General features: G+C 41.6%; 1 protein-coding gene across 2 annotated transcripts in view; it reads right to left on the reverse strand.

Moving 5' to 3' along the window:
• slc66a2 (solute carrier family 66 member 2) overlaps positions 1-18104 on the reverse strand; it is a 32855-nt gene extending 14751 nt beyond the window's left edge. Inside the window, exons 1-3 of one of the 2 annotated variants that reach the window (XM_007900580.2) lie at positions 17845-18104; positions 13412-13545; positions 7584-7628 (exon numbers count right to left, since the gene is read on the reverse strand). In XM_007900580.2, the coding sequence (XP_007898771.1) occupies positions 7584-7628; positions 13412-13545; positions 17845-18053 (388 nt within the window). In that variant the 5' untranslated portion in view covers positions 18054-18104. The remainder of the gene's footprint in view (positions 1-7583; positions 7629-13411; positions 13546-17844) is intronic. The other variant, XM_042332020.1, reaches the window with a different exon arrangement.
• Between the last annotated feature and the right edge of the window lie 4043 nt (positions 18105-22147).

A 22147-nucleotide genomic window follows, 5' to 3' on the forward strand; every position in this document is an offset into this window, starting at 1 on the left:
TGTGGCATTTCCAAATTTCTCCCTGTTCTGCCATTCAAATTCTATAGTGGTTGTAGTTTTCAAGTGGAAATGTTCCCACAATGGCTAAGTGCAGCATTGAGATCAACCAAGAGAAAAATAAACCTCAACCTCCTACGACAACAAAACCAAATGAAAAGGTACTTGTGGGGATGCAAACTTCTGGCCTGGGAAATCCCATATTTCATCCATGAAATATCTTCCTGACATGAAAGGTACTACAATGATTATATAATAAACTATAAAACTGGAATGATTCATTAATATTGCTACGTAACCCAAGCCTGCAAGGAAATGCCAGTTACTTGCCACAATTTCCTCATCTTCCCTACCCAACATGCTGATAGAGACTAATCTGTCTCCCTTGGAAGCACCACAAACTGCTGAGTACACTAATATATAGTGTATTGTGGAAAATATATTGCTTCATTCATATGGGTTTATGTGCTGTAATGTAGGGTCCACATCACCAGTGGCCTGTAGTACCACTTACAACAGTACAAGCCACACACCACGTACATGGTAACGAAGTGACAAATTTAGCAGCATTTGACTTTACGAGGTGCTCAATGTCTGAATACATACTGCTTCCAGACAAACCTTCTAATCGTACCAAGGTCAAAGATAACGGTTGGTCTGGAAATGCTTCTGTACTGGTCTTGGTAGGATCTTAACCATGAAACTTACAAACTAGTTACAGAGGAACCTCCAACTGAATATCCCACTGTGACAGCTTAATAGCCTGGTAAATTTATAGCTTTTCCAGTCTATAAGGTTAGTCCACTTAACAGCAGCATATGGGCCGAATACTTTGTCATAAGCCTTGTCGTCTTCACTTCCCAAAATACAGTACATTCTGTGAAAGAGCTGGTTTCACTGTACTTGTAAAGCTATAAATTAGCTCATATGCAGATAACCTGGACCAGTGTCAAATTGGTACAAATACAAGACTCTTAAGACTATTTTGTCTCATCCTTTGAGCCTACTTACCTTTGAAATAGGGAGGCCAAAAATGTGGACATTTTTTAAAAATTGTAGGTTTAATGGTTTGGATGCACAATCTAGTTGGTGACACACTTCAACATTTCTGAGTTAGATACCTCTCATTTCAACACAATTTATCTTCTAATCTGCCTTTAACCCTTTTCATGCCAATCACTATCAGGCCATTCATGCAATAATCATGGTGGTTCCCATAATACAATCCAAATTTACATAACACCTTTCATGTCGGGAGGACGTCCCAAGGTGCTGGACAGTCAAGGGTTTGCACCCAATCTGAGTGTTAGGGCCGAGGGGATGAGGACAAAGAATGTTGGCCAAAATTTAAGCCTTGAGGCAAGGAAAGTGAGGGAAAGATGAAAGGAAAGAGTGAAGCAACAACTTGTCCCAGTACCTTCGAGAGGAAAGTTCAACTTTGGTTGCCATTTCCCACAGTTAAGACTTTTGAAGTAGAATGCAATTTTGGCTCTGGTGTGAGCTGATCTAACACATAATTGTGAGTATGAATGTTTTTTGGTTAATTTAACTTCTTGCCACTTAAAAGCACATTTTAAGCTTGTTCTCAGAAGCATTCCCTTTTCTGACAAAACAAGTCTAAATTGATGATACATCAGATGCCGGTTTCTCAAGGAATATTGTAACTATAATGTGTTTTTTGACAACTCAGTATTTACATTTACAAAGACTTGAATGAAAAATGGGGAATAGAATTTTATTCAGTGGATTATCATATACTGACCTCTACTGGAGAACAACCTCACTACTCAAGAAGTGATAAATTCAATAGCATTAGTTTCTATGGAGAAGTTATTTCACAGCCAGGGCAAAATATTTCATTGTTTACTTAAAAAAACGAAAGATCTGGAGAGCCTTATCATACGGTTCAATTATATGCAGGAGCTAAGCTTCACTGCTAAATAAACCTTGAACAATATAAGGTCTAACCCACAAATCATAAAGGCAACTCAATTATATGGAAAGGAAAACATTTATTAAAACTGATAAGGAAGGGTTTATTCTTCCTATTAGCTCCTGCTACAATGTGAATTTGTGCATCCGGAAACCGACGCAGTTAAAGCATTCCTGGAAATAAGGCAGAAAATGGGATTTCAGTACGGTACTATAATATGGTGGGAGGTGGATAATTCTGATCAGAAAGCTAACTGTGAAGCTCACGCTGTCGTTCTGAATCCTTTGAAGTTCTGTGGATACTTCTTAAACACTTCCAGTATCTCCTCAATCAGTTCCCCAAACAGCTGTAAAACAACTGAATAAATGAACTGAAAGAACACCCCACTTTCTAGCTTAGCATACATTCGGAAGATACTTCAGTGCCTTTATGAGAAGCATCCGAGACTGCCTAAACAAATATTGATGATCTGAAACAGGCCATGGGTATAGTTCAATACAGTACCATGGATGCTGGTTGGGCCACCTGAAATTCTGGGATTTTTGATACGTTAGAAGACCAAGACGATCAACAAACACATCAACAGGAGAAGCCTTATTTATGACCAACTTATTTTAGCAAACCACTTGCTAAACTATTTCTCCAATGTAGTTTCCCAGGCATGTTAGTGTTTATATTGGAGGGAAGATTCATCAGGTGTCAGATTTTTAAAAAAATTGATGGGTAAGAACTCATTTATGATTGCAATTCCTGGTACTTCCTCTTTCACCCTCTTGAATGTGCCATTCCACGCTCAGATGCAGTATAACAGGTGGCATTCACCTTTCACTACCTCTCCCAAGTCATTTTCTTGCTTTGTCTGAACAATAAGCATCAGCAGGCTATTTGGCCTTAGAAACACCATAAGCAAGTCTGATCCTATGCTCGCGTAATGTATATAATAATAATTACATGTGATATAGCACCTTGGGAGGTCCTCCCGACGTGAAAGGCGCTATACAAATGTAATCTTGTTGTTATTACCATGCGTTTGAGATGCTCAAAGCATACTTTCGAATAGACACGCTAGAGGGTGGGAACAGTACATGATTGTGTCAGCCTGGCTTAGTTGGTAGCACTCTCACCTCTGAGTAAGAAGATTGTGGGTTCAAGCCCCACGTTTCCACTTTGAACTCACGTAGTCTGAATCTAGCCAGACACTTGAATACAGTACTGGGTGTGAGCTGCAGTGGCGGAAGTGCCGTCGTTCATCTGAAATGTCAATCGAGGTCCCGTCTGCCTGTTCAGGTTGACATTAAGGATCCCATAATACAGTCACTATACTTGACAGTAAATCACGTGAAGCGCTTTGAGATGCCCTCCTGACGTGAAAGACGCTATACCAGATGCAAGGACTATTATAAGTTGAAGAGTTTTTTCCCCATCGTGGACAACAATCTTCCACTTTGCAGTCGTTCGTAGTTTGACAGAAATAAAAACAACAACTTTGCTGCATTAGTCTACACTAAAATGTTTGGAGGGAAAAGAGTTACATTTTATGAAATGTTTTATTTTACTATTCCTGACAGGGATTCGATGTTCAGGATTTTTAAAAAAATAAAATGTACAGATGACTTACAAAATCCATAAAAGAAATAAATTTCCAATGCAATATACAGACATATTAATAAGGTAACGTCATGTCTCCAATAACCCCTAACATAAAAAACACTACGGCACATTATGTTTAGTGGTATTTTGAAGTATTATAATTCAACCAAATGAATTGGATGTGTGCCAAGAAGAGGAAAAGATTTATCATCTTGGATCACAGACTAAAAGTAACTCCACTGAAAGCATTGGAGGCCCCATCACTATAGTTACCAGTTTCATCAACATTACAGAAGTCCAATGACCGTTTCAGTGCTTACAAGAAACATATTGCTGTCAGCTGGCACAGATTTCTATTACTCCAACAAAGTCTACATCACATTGACTGTCTGATATCCTTCCGGACTTGTAAATCTGCAAGGACAGAAAGCAACAGCAGCTTTCTGGAACATTAGAACCAACGTCTTTTACTACATCAGGATCGTATAAGCATGTAAACCCACCATTTGTTGGGTGAATTTTTAAAAATACTCAGTGTGAAAGGTTTATAAATTGATGGATTCAGATCTCTGAACTCTTGAAGTGTAAAAACAGATGAGCAAAGACCAAATCTCAGCCCAATCTGCCTGAAATGTGACTTCGTTTTTTTTCTGCGAATTCTGATTTAATTCATTATCATTGTAAAAAAGCAACATGGGACCAGTCCTAATGCATTCCTCCCTCCACCTCGTCACTCATTGTTGCCACATATTTGTGCGAGGGAGGGGAACTGAAATATTCTGTGAAATTGCAAAATTCAACATCCACAAGCAAATGCAGATGAGCAAACACTTAACAAAGTATGTTTAATGGAACTGTGAATCAGTATAAGATGGAAGTTACTCCAACAAACACACCCACTCATGCTTGAATGTTGAGCCTAGATTACAGCCCAGAGTCTGAACTTAGACATAAACTGGATACTGTAGGTAATATTAATATTGTAGCTGTCCCACTCACCGGCAGGAATTTCAGCCCATTGTGATAAAACAGACGTCTCTTTCTGCACCTTATCAATAGTTAAATAGTTTCAAGTTGTTTAACATAATGCAAGAATTACATTTGCACCTAATTTGCTGCAATACTATATCTTCAGAAGAATGGAGTCCGGTAGTTTAGCGGTTAGAGCACTCGCCTCGCAAACGAGAGGACCTGCCTGGGTTCGATTCCTGGGCAGGGCGAAACATTGCGCAAGTTTCCTTACTCCACACGCCTCTGTTCACCTTGCAGTAAATAGGAACCCGGTTGTAGTCTGGCGGATCGCTTTACTGGGGATAATAATTCTTTCAAAATCAATTTTAAAACATAAATAATTTGGTCACATAATCCACCAGTTTGTGGGTCATTGCTGTGCGCAATTGGCTGTGCGTTTCGTCCACAAAATATACAGTATATTCTGTGAAGCTCTTCAAGACGTCTTGAAGACGTGATAAGGCCCTATATCAAATGCAAAGATTATTATTATTAATGCTCATGTTTCAGAATTCTAGCAACATTGCAAAAACAAAGACAAATTATTCCAACTAAAATCAACCTTGCTGCAGTACATTAATGCATTGGTTCCCTAACTGGAGTTCACAAACCCCTGGGGGGGAAGCCACGAGATGGATTCAGCGAGCCTCGGAGCTGGGAGACAGAAAGGTCCAAAGCCTATGGAAACCTAGTTAGACTACGGAAGTCCGTGCAGTCCAGAGAGTGGATGAGAAAGGCACATTCCCAAGGATTGCTCCTCAACGAGGCAATATATACCGGACAGCACGGATCCCAACAGGTCCAAGCAGAGAAAGAAAGTAACCAAGCCAGGGATCATGATTCTAGTGCAAGGTATATTCCGGGCAGCCTTTTGTGTTTCTGAATAAGTGATGGGCTGAATAAGTATGGATCCTGAGTCAGGAGAGTAATGTCATGGGGACCTTCAGCTGTACACTATATTGAAGATTTAGAACCTTGGCACATGGTTTTACAACTGTGTTTTTAACCACGTTTATCAGCACACAATGACAGTTATTCAGCTCACACCACTGCTAATGGAGCCAAATGCATTTTAGTTACAAAATCAAAATCACAAAGCAGGATCCACCACAGCACGAAACACACACAGACACACACACACGCTCACAAAGTGTGAATCTATTCTTCAGTGAAGTTATAGAAAACGACTGTCGCGACTGAGGTACCCAAGCACACTGTGAATACACCGAAAGAAGGTGAACAGATCACCAGCATATCGGTTGGCTCTCAGGCCCCCAAGTTGAATGGACACTAATCTACAATGGATGATGAAGTGCTTTTTAAACAAAAGTCATGCTATACCCTGGAAAGCTCAAATACTTATTCACTTGGGTACCTTTCTGACTATCGTAGCTAAACTATGAGAGTCGGGAGAGAGGAAGGACTCACAACAGCATCCGAACATCAGCCAAAACAGGCAAGAATCAGCAAAAATTTTCTTTTAAATGTAATGTGATCTTATTTTAGTCTAGTATTTAGACCATCTAAATAGTAGCCTTTTGTTAACTTCTATAAACTTATACAAGTTTAGAACTAGTATTGTGCACACTGGCTTGTTTTATTTGAACAACTCTAAATAATAAATTGAGTTAGCAAATTTCACAAGATCTTTCATATCAATTGAGGTTAGAGTAATGGAATTGTAATTACTCTTGAAAATGAAGTCATATAAAATATCAAGTGATTGGCTATCCTGTCAGTGGTATTGCACAACGATGCCATTTTTATGTTACAAATTTGCATCCTGATGCAACTTTTAATATAAAAGCACATTGTGACTATCCCGCCACTATATCTTAGAAGATTCCCGACTCAGAGTTGCACCTCTACCACCTTTTAGAGGAAAGCATCCTCTGGAATGAAAATTTTTCATTTCATTCAGCGCCATTGAATGTTCGGAGCCAATGATGTGCGGATGTGTAAAGGCATTGTGCAAGTACAGTAACATCAAATACCAATGTGAGAACTACATTTATGCGTTAGCTAAAGTTGCCAGAAAACTGGGGATAGCCTTTGCCCTCACTGTTATCATTTGGGCAGTGGAGATCACAAAAAAGGATTTTATAACAACACTCAAGTCAGGCCCAACTGACATAAGCTCTTTGAGATGTACTCCTGACGTGAAAGGTCCCATATAAATGTTTGTTTCGTATTGTCGTTATGACACTGCAAGTTCATGTATACGTAGAGCGTCATTTCAAAGTCCAGAGGCCAATGTATCAATGCCAGAGGCGAGAAGAGTGACCGCACTTCTATACACCTTTACCATGGAAACCAGGGATCAGGCTTAGCCGTGATCGAGTGGACATTAACAATTCCATACCACTCAAAAAGAGAAGGGAATTTTTTTTTTCTCCTGATGCCCTCGACAACAATCCTACAGATAAAATTGGTCATTCACCTCATGGCTGTTTGGAGGAACATGCGCAAATGGTGGCAGTGGTTGCCTACAAAAAACAATCACTACAATTGATGGGAATTACTGAAAGTGATTTGAGACATTTAAATGGGATAAAACTGTTATTTCTTTATGGGGTGGATCTTACTTGGGCTATGTCCAAAATAACTTCTAATACTCAAACTTTAATCTAAATGCATCGCTGATTCTTTTAACAGTTTTGGCTGAGACTGCAGGTGTCACTACAATTACAAAATAGTTGCACACAACGCTCTCTACGATTTAGACTTGGAATGCGCAAAGCTTTCAGAGACCAGAGGAAAAAGAATGAAATACCGTATCTAGATGGTAAGGCATTGAGATAGCCTTGGCTTGGAACCTTAGTTTATCACAATCGTATTCAAAACTTCTGGGTGTTCAAAATGATCTAGATGTTGCCGTTTCAATTCAATCCCCTCCAATGAAAAGACACTGCGCATACCAAGTCATTATGCTACATAAAAAATGATCATGCATTCAACAAAAAAACTCAAAAAAGTTGCAAAAATATAAAGTCACAAAGGACTGTGTCTTTATGCATGCGGGGATATGCATGCTGTATAGGGTTATACATACCGAGAAAGAACCTTCTAGTTGTTTTGATTTCTTCCTCCTTATTGTCTTTTGACACAGAAAAAGAGACAACAAACTAGTTGATTTTGAATTCAGTACAATATTTTCAACAACCATTATATAACAATTCTTCTTTCTGGTTGGAGAGAGGCTCTTTATAAAGAAAAGGAACTTCTAACCTACAAATGGATTTTTTCCAATCAAGATTTGCAATATCCCTTATTACTACCAACATTCAGAAAAATCCTGCAAAACTAGGTATCTTGCAACCATAAATAATACACAACAGATCTGTGGTAGTCGACATGGTCACCTTGGTTCATTAGGTAGCACTCTCAGTTAGAAGATTATTGGTTTAAGCCCCAAGATACACTCCAGTGCAGCATTGGAGCAGTTGTCAACACTACACTGCCTTTAATGTGGATATTAATGAATATTAATGACTAACACTATTTGAAAAGAGAAGGGAGTTTAAACAATCCTCCAACTTTGTTATTCACTTCATGGCTGCTTGAGGGACTTTGCTGGAGCAAACAGCAGTCATATTAATTTATAAATCACAAAAAACTTCACAATAATTACTATAAAGCATTTTTAGATGTTTTGACATAATTTGGCATTGTATAATACAAATGACATTACAAAATATGATTTCCTTCTCATTCTTTCTGGGAAATGGTCTTAGAAAAAGAGTTTTTTTAATAAAAGGGAAATAAAGCACACTTTAGCAAGTTGAGCAGATTTAGAGAATCAAATAGTAAAGAAATAGCTGCTAAACTAAAAGTTCAGGACTTCATATTCATAAAATCAGTGATCCAAAAAAAGGCTCTGATTCTGAGTTGACTAGTGTTCACTTTGTCAGAGGCTGGACTCAGTTTACCCACAAGCTGGTATAGATACATGTTGACTGCTTTCTTCCTCAGAAAAGGCTGATATCAATGTCCTTCATTCACACTGTAAAAGCACAAAGCAACTCTGAAACAAGCAGATAGCATCCAATTGTCTTGCACGATTAATGAGTGCAGTACTTCCAAATATTGCTTGCACATGCACCTTTTGCACTCCAAATATAAACTTACCCTCACAGAGGTAAATGCAATAAACCACACAGAGCAGGTTAGTCACTGTTTTTTGCTGATTTGGGCCTCAGTTGAGCCTATGCAGGAGGGACTAAAACCAGTCTTGGTTTGGACGAGAGGAATAAAAATCAATGAGGGTTACTGCTCCTGATCACTATCCAGAAGAAAACTGTACTTGGCTGGTGGGTGAGCTACCATACAGACCATCCTCCCTAGTTGAGCAGCGCAAAGTCCAGACAGACCACTCACACAACCTGCCATGGGGCACAGCACCAGAGAACTGGCAGTCAGTGCCCCTTGGAACGTTACTTACTCCAGCAATGAAACATCTCCTTCAGGAGAAATTGAAGAAACAAAACTGGAATTAATAGCTCCTTCCCACCCCCCAATTACCTAGGGAGAAATTCTATTTGGATTTTCACTTATTCTATTTTCTTTGTATTTGATATTGTCCGGAATTTAACACATTGTTGAATTCAGCTTTAACATCAAAATAATTTGCAGAAACTAGCTTCAAAATTAAGACCGTACTGAAGAATTTGCCAAATTCTGAAATGCTAAAAAAATAAATCGAGACCCAGGTGAAATTCCAATCCCCCTTCAGTTTATGGGTTGATCCTTTTAATGGGAGAGTCCAATCCATCCAATGACACAGTGGTTGACAATTAACCTTAGTTGTAAAAGTTACAAATTGTGGACCTGGAACAGCTGTTCTGTCCTATAAGGTGGCGGGCACCTCCTTTGGCTATAATCTGGAAACCAAAGCTAAGATCGTGGTCTGCACAGGCACTTGCGGCCTCCTGACAGATTCACAATTTATAATCCCTTGGCAAACATCGCAAATTAAGACTCACTGTGTCTAAAATAAAAACCATCCCAATGCAATTTTCTTCACAAAGTAATTCGACTCAAGTGTTTCCTCTGAATTAAACAACTGGACAGTTCAGTGAAATGTGCACTGGAGAAAAATTCCACCAATTATGTAGCATTTTAAAGCGTTCAGAATGCGGAAGATTCCTAAAAAGCTGGTTTTCATGTACGTTCTTTTAAGAAATAAAAAAACAAACTTCAAAGTCAAGGCTAAATTCAACAATTTCCAAATTCTGGCTGCCCTAAAATGCTACACAAACGGAGTAAATCTAGACACAGGTGACATTCCTCCTCAGTGGTTTCATTGCTTTGTCTCAGTTGCCAGTATTGGAGTTGGTTATTCCTTCACTATTAGACTGAAATTCCAGTCATTGTTAGAAGTACTGCCTTTAGAAAAATTGGTGCTAATGGGATTTTGGGAAATGCACATTTCCAAAGGCCTGGATTAGGAAATGCAGCACATTTTATTAGCACATTACAAGGGATGTAATTTCTTTCCAATAAATAATTAAAGCTACTTTAAAGAGTACTTTGGAATATTATTTTTTGATCAATTTCAGTTTGTGGGCTGTGATCAACTAGTGCATTAATGGCTAAACTGATCTACTGCAGAGTCACAAATCCATCATTTAACTCATTTTGTAGGATCTCTGTCCCTAACTTAAGAAAAGCTTACAAATCACGCAGATAAAAAGCATGCCTCTGATTTTAAATTGAAGTGTCACTGAATCGCTTGACCTGTTGCAACATTTACAAGCTACTGATCAAATTAACCAACTGCTCAAAACTAGATCATACTGCAGCAAATAGTTAACCTAGTATAACCACAACTCCATCAGCAAAATGTGCAGCGCAGGCTTTGAACTAAGATCTTAGGATACGTTAACAGTGATACGATTGCAACTGAGAGAGCAGGTGAAAAACTTTCATCCAGGTGTGTTGGTCCCAAAGGATTAGTAATAGGGTTACTTTTTCATACATAACATGTAGGAGCAGGAGTAGGCCATTCGGCCCTTTGAACCTGCCCCGCCATTCAATCATGGCTGATCTTCCAATCTAACTCCAGCTAATAACCTGACCCTGCCTTATCCCCATATCCCTTAATCCCTTTTGCAATAAGAAATCTATCTATCTCAGTCTTGAATATGTTCAAGGACTGAGCGTCAACAGCCCTTTGGGGTAGCAAGTTCCATACATTCACCACCCTTTGAGTGCAGAAGTTCTTCCTCAACTCAGTACGAAAGGGCTGGCCTCTGATTTTAAGGTTGTGACCCCTGGTTTTAGTTTCTCCAACCAGGGGAAACAATCTCCCACTATCTACTCTATCATGCCCTTTGATGATCTTATAGGTTTCTATAAGATCCCCTCTAATTCTTCTATGTTCTAGAGAATATAGGCCCAAATTGGTCAGCCTATCCTCGTAACTCATCCCCTTCATCCCTGGTACTAACATAGTAAATCTACGCTGCACTCCCTCCAAGGCAAGTACATCCTTCCTTAAATGGAGAGCAAAACTGCACACAGTATTCCAGGTGTGGTCTCACCAGGGCCCTATACAGTTGCAGCACTTCCCTACTCTTATACTCTAATCGTTTCATAATGAATGCTAACATACCATTAGCCTTCCTTATTGCTGCTGCACCTGCAGACTAACTTTCTGTGATTGGTGTACAGGGACACCCACGTCCCTCTGGACGCTAACACATTCCAATCTCTCCCCTTCTAAAAAATAACCCGCTTTACTGTTTTTCCTACCTAGGTGGATGACTTCTCACTTCCCTACATTATACTTCATCTGCCACCTACCTGCCCAATCACCTAACCTATCTATGTCTCGCTGCATTTTTTTAATGTCGTCCTCTGTGTTGACACTTCCTCCTAGTTTTGTGTCATCCGCGAATTTAGATATATTAACTTCGATGCCCTCATCTAGATCGTTGATGTAAATGGTAAATAGCTGAGGCCCAAGAACTGATCCTTGTGGCACTCCACTAGTCACATCCCGACAATCTGAAAAGGACCCATTTATCCCTACTCTGTGTTTCCTATCTGTTAACCATTCCCCAATCCACTTTAATATGCTCCCCCCAATTCCATGGGCCCTTATCTTTTGGACTAACCTTTTATGCGGCACCTTATCAAATGCCTTCTGGAAGTCTAAACAGAACACATCCACTGATTCACCCTTATCTAGTTTACTGGAAATATCCTCAACAAACTCTGTGAGATTTGTCAAACATGACTTCCCTTTTGTAAAGCCATGTTGACTTGGCCTAATTATATTGTGCTCCCTAAATACCGCACTACCACATCCTTAATCAACGATTCTAAAATTTTTCCTATCACTGATGTGAGACTAACTGGCCTATAGTTCCCCATCTTTTCCTTTCCACCTTTTTTAAATAGTGGTGTGACATTTGCGATCTTCCAATCCATGGGGACTGTTCCAGAATCCAAGGAATTTTGGAAGATCAGACATAAGGCCTCCACTATCTCATAAGCTACCTCTTTTAAAACCCTGGGATGCAAGCCATCCGGACCAGGGGATTTGTCACTTTTTAGTGCTAACAGTTTCCCTAGCACCAATTCTCTACTAATGAAAATTTCCCTAAGTTGCTCCCTGTCCTTATCCCTTTGGTGCATCTCTAATGTTGGCAGACTTGTTGTGTCTTCTAGGGTGAAGACAGATGCAAAGTACCCATTTAGGGACTCTGCCATGTCCTTGACCCCCATTACAACTTCTCCCGTCTCTGACTGAAGTGGACCTACATTTACCCTCACTAGCCTATACCTCTTAATATATTTGTAAAAACTTTTACAATCAGACTTAATGTTCCTAGCTAGCTTACCCACATACTCATTTTTCTCACTCTTAATGAGTTTTTTTAGTTTTATTTTGCTGGTTTCTAAAACTCTCCCAATCTTCAGAATTGCCGCTTTTCTTGGCAGTTTTATAAGCCTTTTCGTTTAATTTGATGCTTTCCCTAACTGCTCTAGTTAGCCAAGGATGAATTGCTTTCCCTGTGGTACTCTTATTCCACAAGGGAATATGCGACCGCTGAGAATTTTGCACTACATCCTTAAATATTTGCCACTGTTGGTCTACATTTTTACCTCTTAATCTTATTCTCCAGTCTATTTTACCTAAATCTTTCCTCATACCTACAAAATTAGCCCTATTTAAATTCAGAATACTTGCCTCGGATTTAACTATATCCCTCTCTAACTTAATGCAGAATTCAATCATATTGTGATCACTCTGCCCTAGAGGATTCTTAATACCTACACTGCCAACTAGCCCTGTTTCGTTACACAAAACAAGGTCGAGGATGGCCTGTCCCCTACTGCAACCTTAGACACACGGTATAGATAGTAACCCCAGATAGGACAGCAGCCACCTTGTGGTCAGTTTGCTACATTAGCACAGGAGTCTGTTTTACAAATACTGTACTGTATTCTTAAGTAGACGAGCATCGAGCTTCTCCGACATCTTAATGTCCTAGAAAAATCCATTCTAGCAGATTATCTGTCATCAGTCAAAACTATTCAAAACATCATAAGAGTGGAAGTTAGATTAAAAATAAAACCACTGTATTTTCAAAACCATCCACGTTTTTAGCAACACAGTTGGCATTCCAGTCATAATGTTGAAATATAATATTTTGAAAAAAGAAATTTGCTTAAAAATGCACAGTGAATGTTTTCCACAGTAAGTGTTACACTAGTCACTCAATACCTTAGTCACTCAATACAATAATATATTGCCTGCCATGTTCGCCCATAAAACAGTCATTCCACTTTGTATGATATATCTTGGGGCGTCTTCCCAACATGAAAGGCGTTATATCAATTGTAAGTATTATTAATATTATTGCCACCAACCTGCAAAGGCACGGCGTCGTGTGGTGAGTTCATTGACCATCCGGACAGTAGTGCACAAGTTCAACATCACTAACATGGTTATGATCATGATTATACTTTGCAACAACAGAGGGGACTCAAAGTATCTTCCAAACCTTAGGAAAAGAAAGGAGACATCAAATTGCTGACAAAGGAAACATCCAGTTTGTAACTGCAGCATATATTCACTTTACAGGTCTGGCAATGACTCCTCTTTTATCGGTAATACTTGAATCACTAACCTGGAAAGAATCTGGTTACATTTACAAACTCAGTGAAAAGGCAAGGGAAAGCAAAATAACTTCTCTACAATTCTAAAACAACAACAAATTGCATTTATAAAGCGCCTTTCACCTCAGGAGGGCCGTCAATTCTAACAAACCCTCTGATTTGGGATTTCCTTTTTTTAAAAAAACAAAATTGGTAAATTGGTCACTCACTTCATGGCCGAGGGTGGGACACTGCTCTGCACAAAATTGGCTGTCACATTCACGTAAAAAATAGTCATTACACTTTACAGTGAATCTTCAAAAGACATCCTAACGACATGAAAGGCGTTATCTTGAAATGCAAGGATTATAATAAAAGATACACAAGTCTTAGAATGAAGTAAATGCAGTGTGATTTACCCAATCCCCAACCCGTTGCCTCCGCTCGACTGGCTCCGGCCTTCTGCATGTCCCTCGTGCTCGCCGTTCCACCATTGGTGGCCGCGCTTTCAGCCACTAAACCCCGAAACTCCGGAACACTTTTCCTCTATCTCTTGCCCCTTCCTTCCCCATCTTCAGGTCCCACCTGAAGACCTTCCTGTTCGACCGTGCCTACGGCCACCTCCTCCTCCCCCCGACTGGGAATCATGCTGCAACACTGTCAAGCGCTCTGGAACGCTAGCCTGAGTGAGGGGCACTATATAAATGCAAGTTGTTGTTGTGTATGAGCATTTCTTTTGGAGGTCAGGGATAAGACAACATGAACCCATACACACCTCTTTTTTATATAATAAAACAAACTCTGTGTCGCTTCCTGAGTGAGAGAATCTGGATAGAGACTGCAGTTGGTCGAAACTAAAATTTTGCCAATGGTATTAAACCAAGACAAGGGGATTGATCAGCTCTAACTTTCTGTTAGTTTGAACATGGATTATTTTACCACAAGTAGTGAGTGACTGGGGCTGAGACTTTGACAACGTTTAACAGGGACGTGCATAAACCCTCCTCAGGGAGGAGGATTACGTGNTTTTTTTACAGTACGTTTTGGGGATGGGGGATGGGAGGGGGAGTGTGTAAAACTTTCATTGCAGGTGTCCCTTGAGGAATAAAAATACCACAGGTAAAGTGGTTCAACCGTGGCTAATTGGAACAGTTGGGGAAAGTATAAAATTAAAAGAAGAGGCTTATAATACTGCCAAAAATAGCAGTAAACCTAAGGATTGGGAGGGCTTCAGAGACCAACAAAGAAAAACTAAGAAACTGATTAGGAGGGAGAAAATGGATTATGAGGGCAAACTAGCTAGGAACATAAAGACAGACTGCAAGAGTTTTTACAAGTACATAAAGAGGAAGAGACTATCAAAAGTGTATGTGGATCCATTACAGGCAGGGACAGGAGGAATTATAATGGGGGATAAAGATATGGCAGTCATTAAACAAATACTTTGCTTCTGTCTTCACATTAGAAGACACTGAAAACTTACCAAAAATAGAGGGGAACCAAGAAGCTAATGTTAGTGAGCAACTTAGGCAAATTAACTTCAGTAAATAATTAGTACTAGGGAAACTGTTGGGATTGAAAAATGATAAATCCCCTGGACCTGATGGCCTACATCCTAGGGTTTTAAAAGAAGTAGCTACTGAGATAGTGGATGCCTTGTTTTTGATCTTCCAAAATTCTCTGGATTCTGGAACAGTTCCTATTGATTGGAAGATCGCAAACATAAAACCACTATTTAAGAAGTGTAGGAGAAAGAAGATGGGGAACTATAGACCAGTTAGTCTGACATCGGTGGTAGGGAAAATTCTAGAGTCCTTAATTAGGGATGTCGTTGTGGGGTACTTAGAAAATCATAACATGATTAGGCAGAGTCAACATGGCTTTACAAAAGGGAAGTCATGCTTAACAAATCTTTTTTTGAGGATGTAACTAGCAGGTTAGATAGGGGGAACCAGTAGATGTAGTATATTTAGATTTTCAGAAGGCATTCGACAAGGTGGCTTATAAAAGGCTGCTACACAAGATTAGGGCCCATGGAATTAAAGGCAATATATTAGCATGGATCGAAGAGTGGCTAACGGGAAGAAAACAAAGAGTAGGGATAAACGGGTCCTTCTCAGATTGGCAAGATGTGACTAGTGGAGTGCCGCAAGGATCAGTGCTTGGCCACTATTTACAATTTACATAAATGATCTAGACGAGGACATAGAACTTAAAATATCTAAATTCACAGTTGATACTAAGCTAGGTGGGAGAGTAAGCTCTGAGGATGACACAAAAAGATTGCAAAGGGATATAGATAGGCTCGGTGAGTGGGCAAGAAGGTGGCAGATGGAATATAATGGGGTGTGAAGTTATTCACCTAGGTAGCAAAAAGAGAAAAGTAGGTTATTTTCTAGAGGGAGAGAAACTAGATAGTGTTAGTGTTCAGAGGGATTGGGTGTCCTTTATACCAGTCACAAAAAGTTAGTATGCAGGTACAGCAAGCAACTAGGAAGGCTAATGGTATGTTGGCATTTATTGCAAAAGGGTTAGAATACAAGAGTAGGGAAGTCTTGCTGCAACTGTATAGGGCCTTGGTGAGACCGCATCTAGTATATTGCGTGCAATTTTGGTCTCCTTATTTAAGAATGGACATACTCACCTTAGATGGGGTGCAGCATAGATTTACTAGGTTAGTTCCTGGGATGAGGGGGTTGACCTATAAGGATAGGTTGAATAAACTAGGCCTATATTCTCTAGAATATAGAAGAATTAGGGGTGATCTTATAGAAACATAAGATTCTTATGGGGCTTAACAGAGTAGACAGTGCAAGACTACTTCCCCTGGTAGAAGAATCTATAACTAGGGGTCACAGTCTTAAGATTAAGGGTCAGCCTTTTTGAACAAAGTTGAGGAAACACTTCTTCACTCAGAGGGTAGTGAATTTATGGAATTCTCTACCCCAGAAGGTATGGATACTCAGTCCTTCAACATATTCAAGACTGAGGTTGATAGATTTCTTAAGGATAGAGGGATTAGGGATATGGAGATAAGGTGGGCAGATGGAGTTAGGTTAGAAGATCAGCCATGATCTTACTGAACGGCGGGGCAGGCTCGAGGGGCCGAATGGCCTACTCCTGCTCCTAATTCCTATGTTCCTATGTAAAGAATCCAATCTGAATATTTTAGTTAACTTTGAGCACCAATTTGTTTCAAGTCCTGAAGTGCGCACACTCCAATACCTTCATGACAGAGTTGCAAATGCATTTCTACCACTCTTCTGATTATTGAGCGGAACTAAGAAAACATTTAGAGTCTTTGCAAAAAGAGTGCTGGGAGAACTCTTCCAAAGGTTCAGTGGGTAAATGCACCATGTAAGAATATAAGAACATAAGAATTTGCTAGGCGAACGCAGGTCAAGGTCCATCTACTTCACCTTCCACCATCCTGGCAGTCACTTGACATGTCATGTACCGAAATATTGACTTCAAGTACAGTAAAGTGCTAGTGAATGACACAGATCCCACCCCTCCGCCCAACACCCCACGTACGTGTGGCATTAGCTGGGCTAGCAGTAAGGGTTCTATGACTAAACTGTGGACCCCTGCATTTAGGGAGAAGGGGTAAAAGAGTCTGGTCCTGCTTGCGATCCAGTGATCTCTATTGAAAAGGGCGCAAATTAGTCAGATGACATCCCCCATTCGCTGCCAAGGGTGGCTCACACATGGAAGAACAGCCACTCACTTGTCGTAGGCTGCTGACATCCATAAACCAACATCCCAAAGCACTTTCAAACAAAAAAAAGTTTGCCAAGCACCCAGTGGCCCATAATTAACAATCAGGAATCCTATCTCTTGCACAAGACACCATTGTGAACTGATAAATTAATGGTGCGACAACTTTCCCTTGTAAACCAAAACAAAAATTTCATTACAACATTACAGTCTCTACTTCCTTCCTCCCCAACCCAAACCACCCCACCCCATTGCATTCTCAAGAAAAGCTCAAACCATCTTTCAACTTACAAGCAATCCTCCTGCATTATATTTTTTTTAAAAAAAGAAGAAATTCAGAATTAATTTTCAAGAGATTTCAAAGTGTAGCAGAGAGAGAGAGAGAGAGAGAGAGAAGTGATCCTGATGACCAACTGGTTCACTTTAACCCACTTTTTAAAAAAAACAAGATATTTAAATGAATTAAGTTTGCATGAGTCGAAACTTACCAAAATAATATCCTTAATATATTGGCCAGGAGCAATACCAAGCAGACGTAAATGGAGAATCCCTCTGCATTCTGTGTGCGTTTAATGTCTCTGTATTGGGGGATGTAGGGCACCACTCCCCCAAACACCATAGCTCCAGCTGCTACCCAGGAGAACACTTTACCTGCAGGTACCATCAGCTGGTGCAGGGACCTCAGATATTCTTCCATCTTTTCTTTACAGGTATAAACAAAAATATATTTTTTTTTTAAAAAAAAATATGCACCAGCAGGAAATCCAGCAACACAAGACACACACACACACACACACACACAAGACCCAGCTGGGGGTTTGCTCCCCCCTCTCTCTCTCTCTCTCTCTCTCTATATCTCTATCTCTATCTCTCTCTCTCTGTCTCCTTCTCCCTCCACAGAGCAATGAATTCAGCAAAGCATCAGAGGGTAAGAGCCTGGGTTTGGCTGCTGCTGGGAGGAGCTGGATTGCCCTGGTCTCTGTCTCTGGCTGGACATGGCTCTTTTTAAGGGAGAAATTGCTGGGCTTTGGCTGCAGGACCTGAATCAGAAGCTGATCTTCTGAGTGACTGAGTGAGAGAGAGAGAGAGACAGACCAGGATCTGCTCCCAAGAACACGTTCTCGTTTGCTGATGTCACTGAAATATCCGGATTTCCTCTCTCTCTCTCCCTCCCTCCTCTCTCTCTCTCTCTCTCCCTCCTCTCTCTCTCTCCCTCCCTCCCTCCTCTCTCTCTCTCCCTCCCTCCCTCCTCTCTCTCTCTCTCCCTCCCTCCCTCCTCCCTCTCTCTCCCTCCCTCCTCTCTCTCCCTCCCTCCTCTCTCTCTCTCCCTCTGTGCCACACCGACAGCTGCAATACACAAAGGAAGAAAATGCAAAGAGGTGGCAATCATTGCAGGGCCCGGAGGGGAGACACACAGACAGACACACAGACAGACAGAGAAACTACCAGCAGAGCCTTTCTTTTTAAAGAAAAAGTGTTTGCATTTGTATGGTTTGTAAACCTGGTGTAACCTCCTCACTGACACTATCCAGCCCGCCCCAACCCGCAGTGCTGCCCCTCTCTGCCTGTCTCTCTCCCTGCCTGTCTGTCTCTCTCCCTGCCTGTCTGTCTCTCTCCCTGCCTGTCTCTTTCCCTGCCTGCCTGTCTCTCTCCCTGCCTGTCTGTGTGCCTGTCTGTCTCTCCCTGCCTGTCTCTCTCCCTGCCTGTCTCTCTCCCTGCCTGTCTCTCTCCCTGCCTGTCTGTCTCTCCCTGCCTGTCTCTCTCCCTGCCTGTCTCTCTCCCTGCCTGTCTGTCTCTCCCTGCCTGTCTCTCTCCCTGCCTGTCTGTCTCTCCCTGCCTGTCTCTCTCCCTGCCTGTCTCTCTCCCTGCCTGCCTGTCTCTCCCTGCCTGTCTCTCCCTGCCTGTCTCTCCCTGCCTGTCTGTCTCTCTCCCTGCCTGTCTGTCTCTCTCCCTGCCTGTCTCTCCCTGTCTGTCTCTCTCCCTGCCTGTCTCTCTCCCTGCCTGTCTCTCTCCCTGCCTGTCTCTCTCCCTGCCTGTCTCTTTCCCTGCCTGCCTGTCTCTCTCGCTGCCTGCCTCTCCCTGCCTGTCTGTCTCTCCCTGCCTGTCTCTCTCCCTGCCTGCCTGTCTCTCCCTGCCTGTCTCTCCCTGCCTGTCTCTCTCCCTGCCTGCCTGTCTCTCCCTGCCTGTCTCTCCCTGCCTGTCTCTCTCCCTGTCTGTCTCTCTCTCCCTGCCTGTCTCTCTCTCCCTGCCTGTCTCTCTCCCTGCCTGTCTCTCCCTGCCTGTCTCTCTCCCTGTCTGTCTCTCTCTCCCTGTCTGTCTCTCTCTCCCTGCCTGTCTCTCCCTGCCTGTCTCTCCCTGCCTGTCTCTCCCTGCCTGTCTCTCTCTCCCTGCCTGTCTCTCTCTCCCTGCCTGTCTCTCTCCCTGCCTGTCTGTGTCTCTCCCTGCCTGTGCCTCTCTGTTTGCAGTGAAGGTAGGGACACAGTTGCCAGCCCCCAGGATCCCCTAACAGGAAATATCCATGACTTTCTCCCCCCTGGAGCAGCCTGGAATCACCAGGACCACCATAAACACACCCAGACCTCAAGATAAGATTGTAGCAAAGGACAATCTGCCTTCCCCTCTGCACATTATCTCCTGTATTTCCTCTCTTATCTGTACCTGTGAAACACTGTAACACTTCACAGCAGCTTTTCAGTCTCGCAGAACTTGTCAAAACTTACCCAAATTTCAGATGATCTCTCTTTTGCTCTTCCCCCCCAACACAAATCGCACCATAACCTTTTGGCTCCTCCCACACACAAGAAACATATGTTGCAAAGAAAAGATCATTCACCCAATCAAGTGAGCTCCTACAGGACTATATATATCTATATATAATATGTATCTATACACAATTCCTATATATATATATCTATACATGGCTCATCTTATTTAACATGCCCAGCAAACATTCTGCCAATTTATCACCCAACTCCAAATGAATCAAGTAAAATGATACCCCCCCATCCACTGCACACTCCTCGATCCGGCTTCATAGCCTCATACAATTAGACAGCACAGAAGGAGGCCATTCGGCCCATCGTGTCTGTGCCGGCTCTTTGAAAAGAGCGATCCAAATCAATCCCGCGCTCTCCCCATGGCCCTGCAAACCTGTCCTCCGCAAAATAATTTCCGTGTTTGATTTCCGTGTTTCTTACATGTTTTTGTTTATTAAATGTTTCGTTATCTCAGAGACATAGGAACCATTTGTTCTACATCGTATATCACAACAACAACAAGATTCCATTTATAGAGCGCCTTTCACGTCGGGAGGACGTCCCAAGGCGCTGTACAGTTGGGTCAGGACCCGAGCAGGGGGGAAATGGTCAGGATAAGGGGAAGGGAGGGAGGGAGCGAAGAGGGGGTAGAGAGTCGAGAGGGGAGCTGAAGGCACGGTCAAAGAGAAAGATCTTGAGACCGGCCTTGAAGGAGGAAAGGGAGGAAGCGACGAAGGCACTGGGGGATAGAGTTCCAGAGCCTCGGGGCTGAGAGGCTGAAGGCCCGGACACTGACCGTAGGGCAGTTGGGGTGGGGGATGTGTAGCAGACCGGAGCCCGAGCAACGGAGGGTACGGGCAGGTAGGTAGGGGGATTTGTATTTGTATAGTGTTTGAATTTCACGCATTCTTATTATCCTTGCAACCTTTTTTATTCCAAACCTTTTTTATTCAGGTCTTTTTTCAAGAAATTGATTGACACATATACAGTGAATGTCTATTATTCCTGAAGCAAGAGAGAGTGGGGGGGTGGTAGGGGAAGGAGGAAGTGCAAGATGGGAGGAAGAGGAGGAGGTGGGGGAGTTACTTTTCTATTTAAATTCTGTCTATCATGAAGCTTTTAACACCAGTGTTAATTGCTGGACTTGATGTTAAAAAGCTATAGGGAACCATCATGACGGATTGGGCAGCAGGCAGATTAGGAACCAATTACTTAAGTCAGACATTCTTCCATTTCAGCTCTTGCTGCTTTCAGACATAGATATCTGTTCAGTAGTGCCAGCAGCTAGTAGCAGCTCTTCTTATCAGAGATTTACTTTCAACTCAGCACAGAGGAGGCTCTTTACTGAGTCCTGGCCTTGAGAACCATTTTCGCAGTCACCTCGGAACCAAGCTACCATTGATAACAGTGTTTCACTGCACGAGATTTAAAACGTGTCCAGCATACCAGTCCACAATTTGCTAGACATTCCAGAGGGACAATAAATTGTGGACAATAAATTCTGCAAATGACATCTTTGGAACCATGGATTTAAATAGTTCAGGAATATACTCAAGTATTTCATCCAGGTCCAAGCCCAGGATCTTGAGCAGCTTTTATGATAGGATGATTATTATAGGTTTTTTGTGGTTCTACATTGTCTGATCTGGTCAAAGCATGAATAAAGTTAAGCAAGATAAAAATACTTTTCAAGAGCAAGTTCCAAAAGATTCTTCCAGCTTATTATTGTAGGTTGCTTGTCCAGGGAGCTCAAAATTGCCTCAGCCTCTCATTTTGTCAGCGCCTTGCAGTGTGGAAAGGCCCACAGGTACTTGTAAAGATTATCTTGCTGTCTCATCACTTCCTTTCACCATGATCTATCTACCTAAAACTAATGAAATTTTGTGATATGGAAACACATTGTTCATGTTGTGCTTTATGTTCAATACGCAAGATAACATTTTAAAAACAATTGCTTTTCACATCTCTTTTTACAGAAAATCCTGAGATTGTGTTCATTTATCTAAGAAATTTCCCAGTAATTGTCAGTCATTTG

Source organism: Callorhinchus milii, unplaced genomic scaffold (genome assembly GCF_018977255.1).
Source record: "Callorhinchus milii isolate IMCB2004 unplaced genomic scaffold, IMCB_Cmil_1.0 Scaffold2, whole genome shotgun sequence".
Lineage (NCBI taxonomy): Eukaryota > Metazoa > Chordata > Chondrichthyes > Chimaeriformes > Callorhinchidae > Callorhinchus > Callorhinchus milii.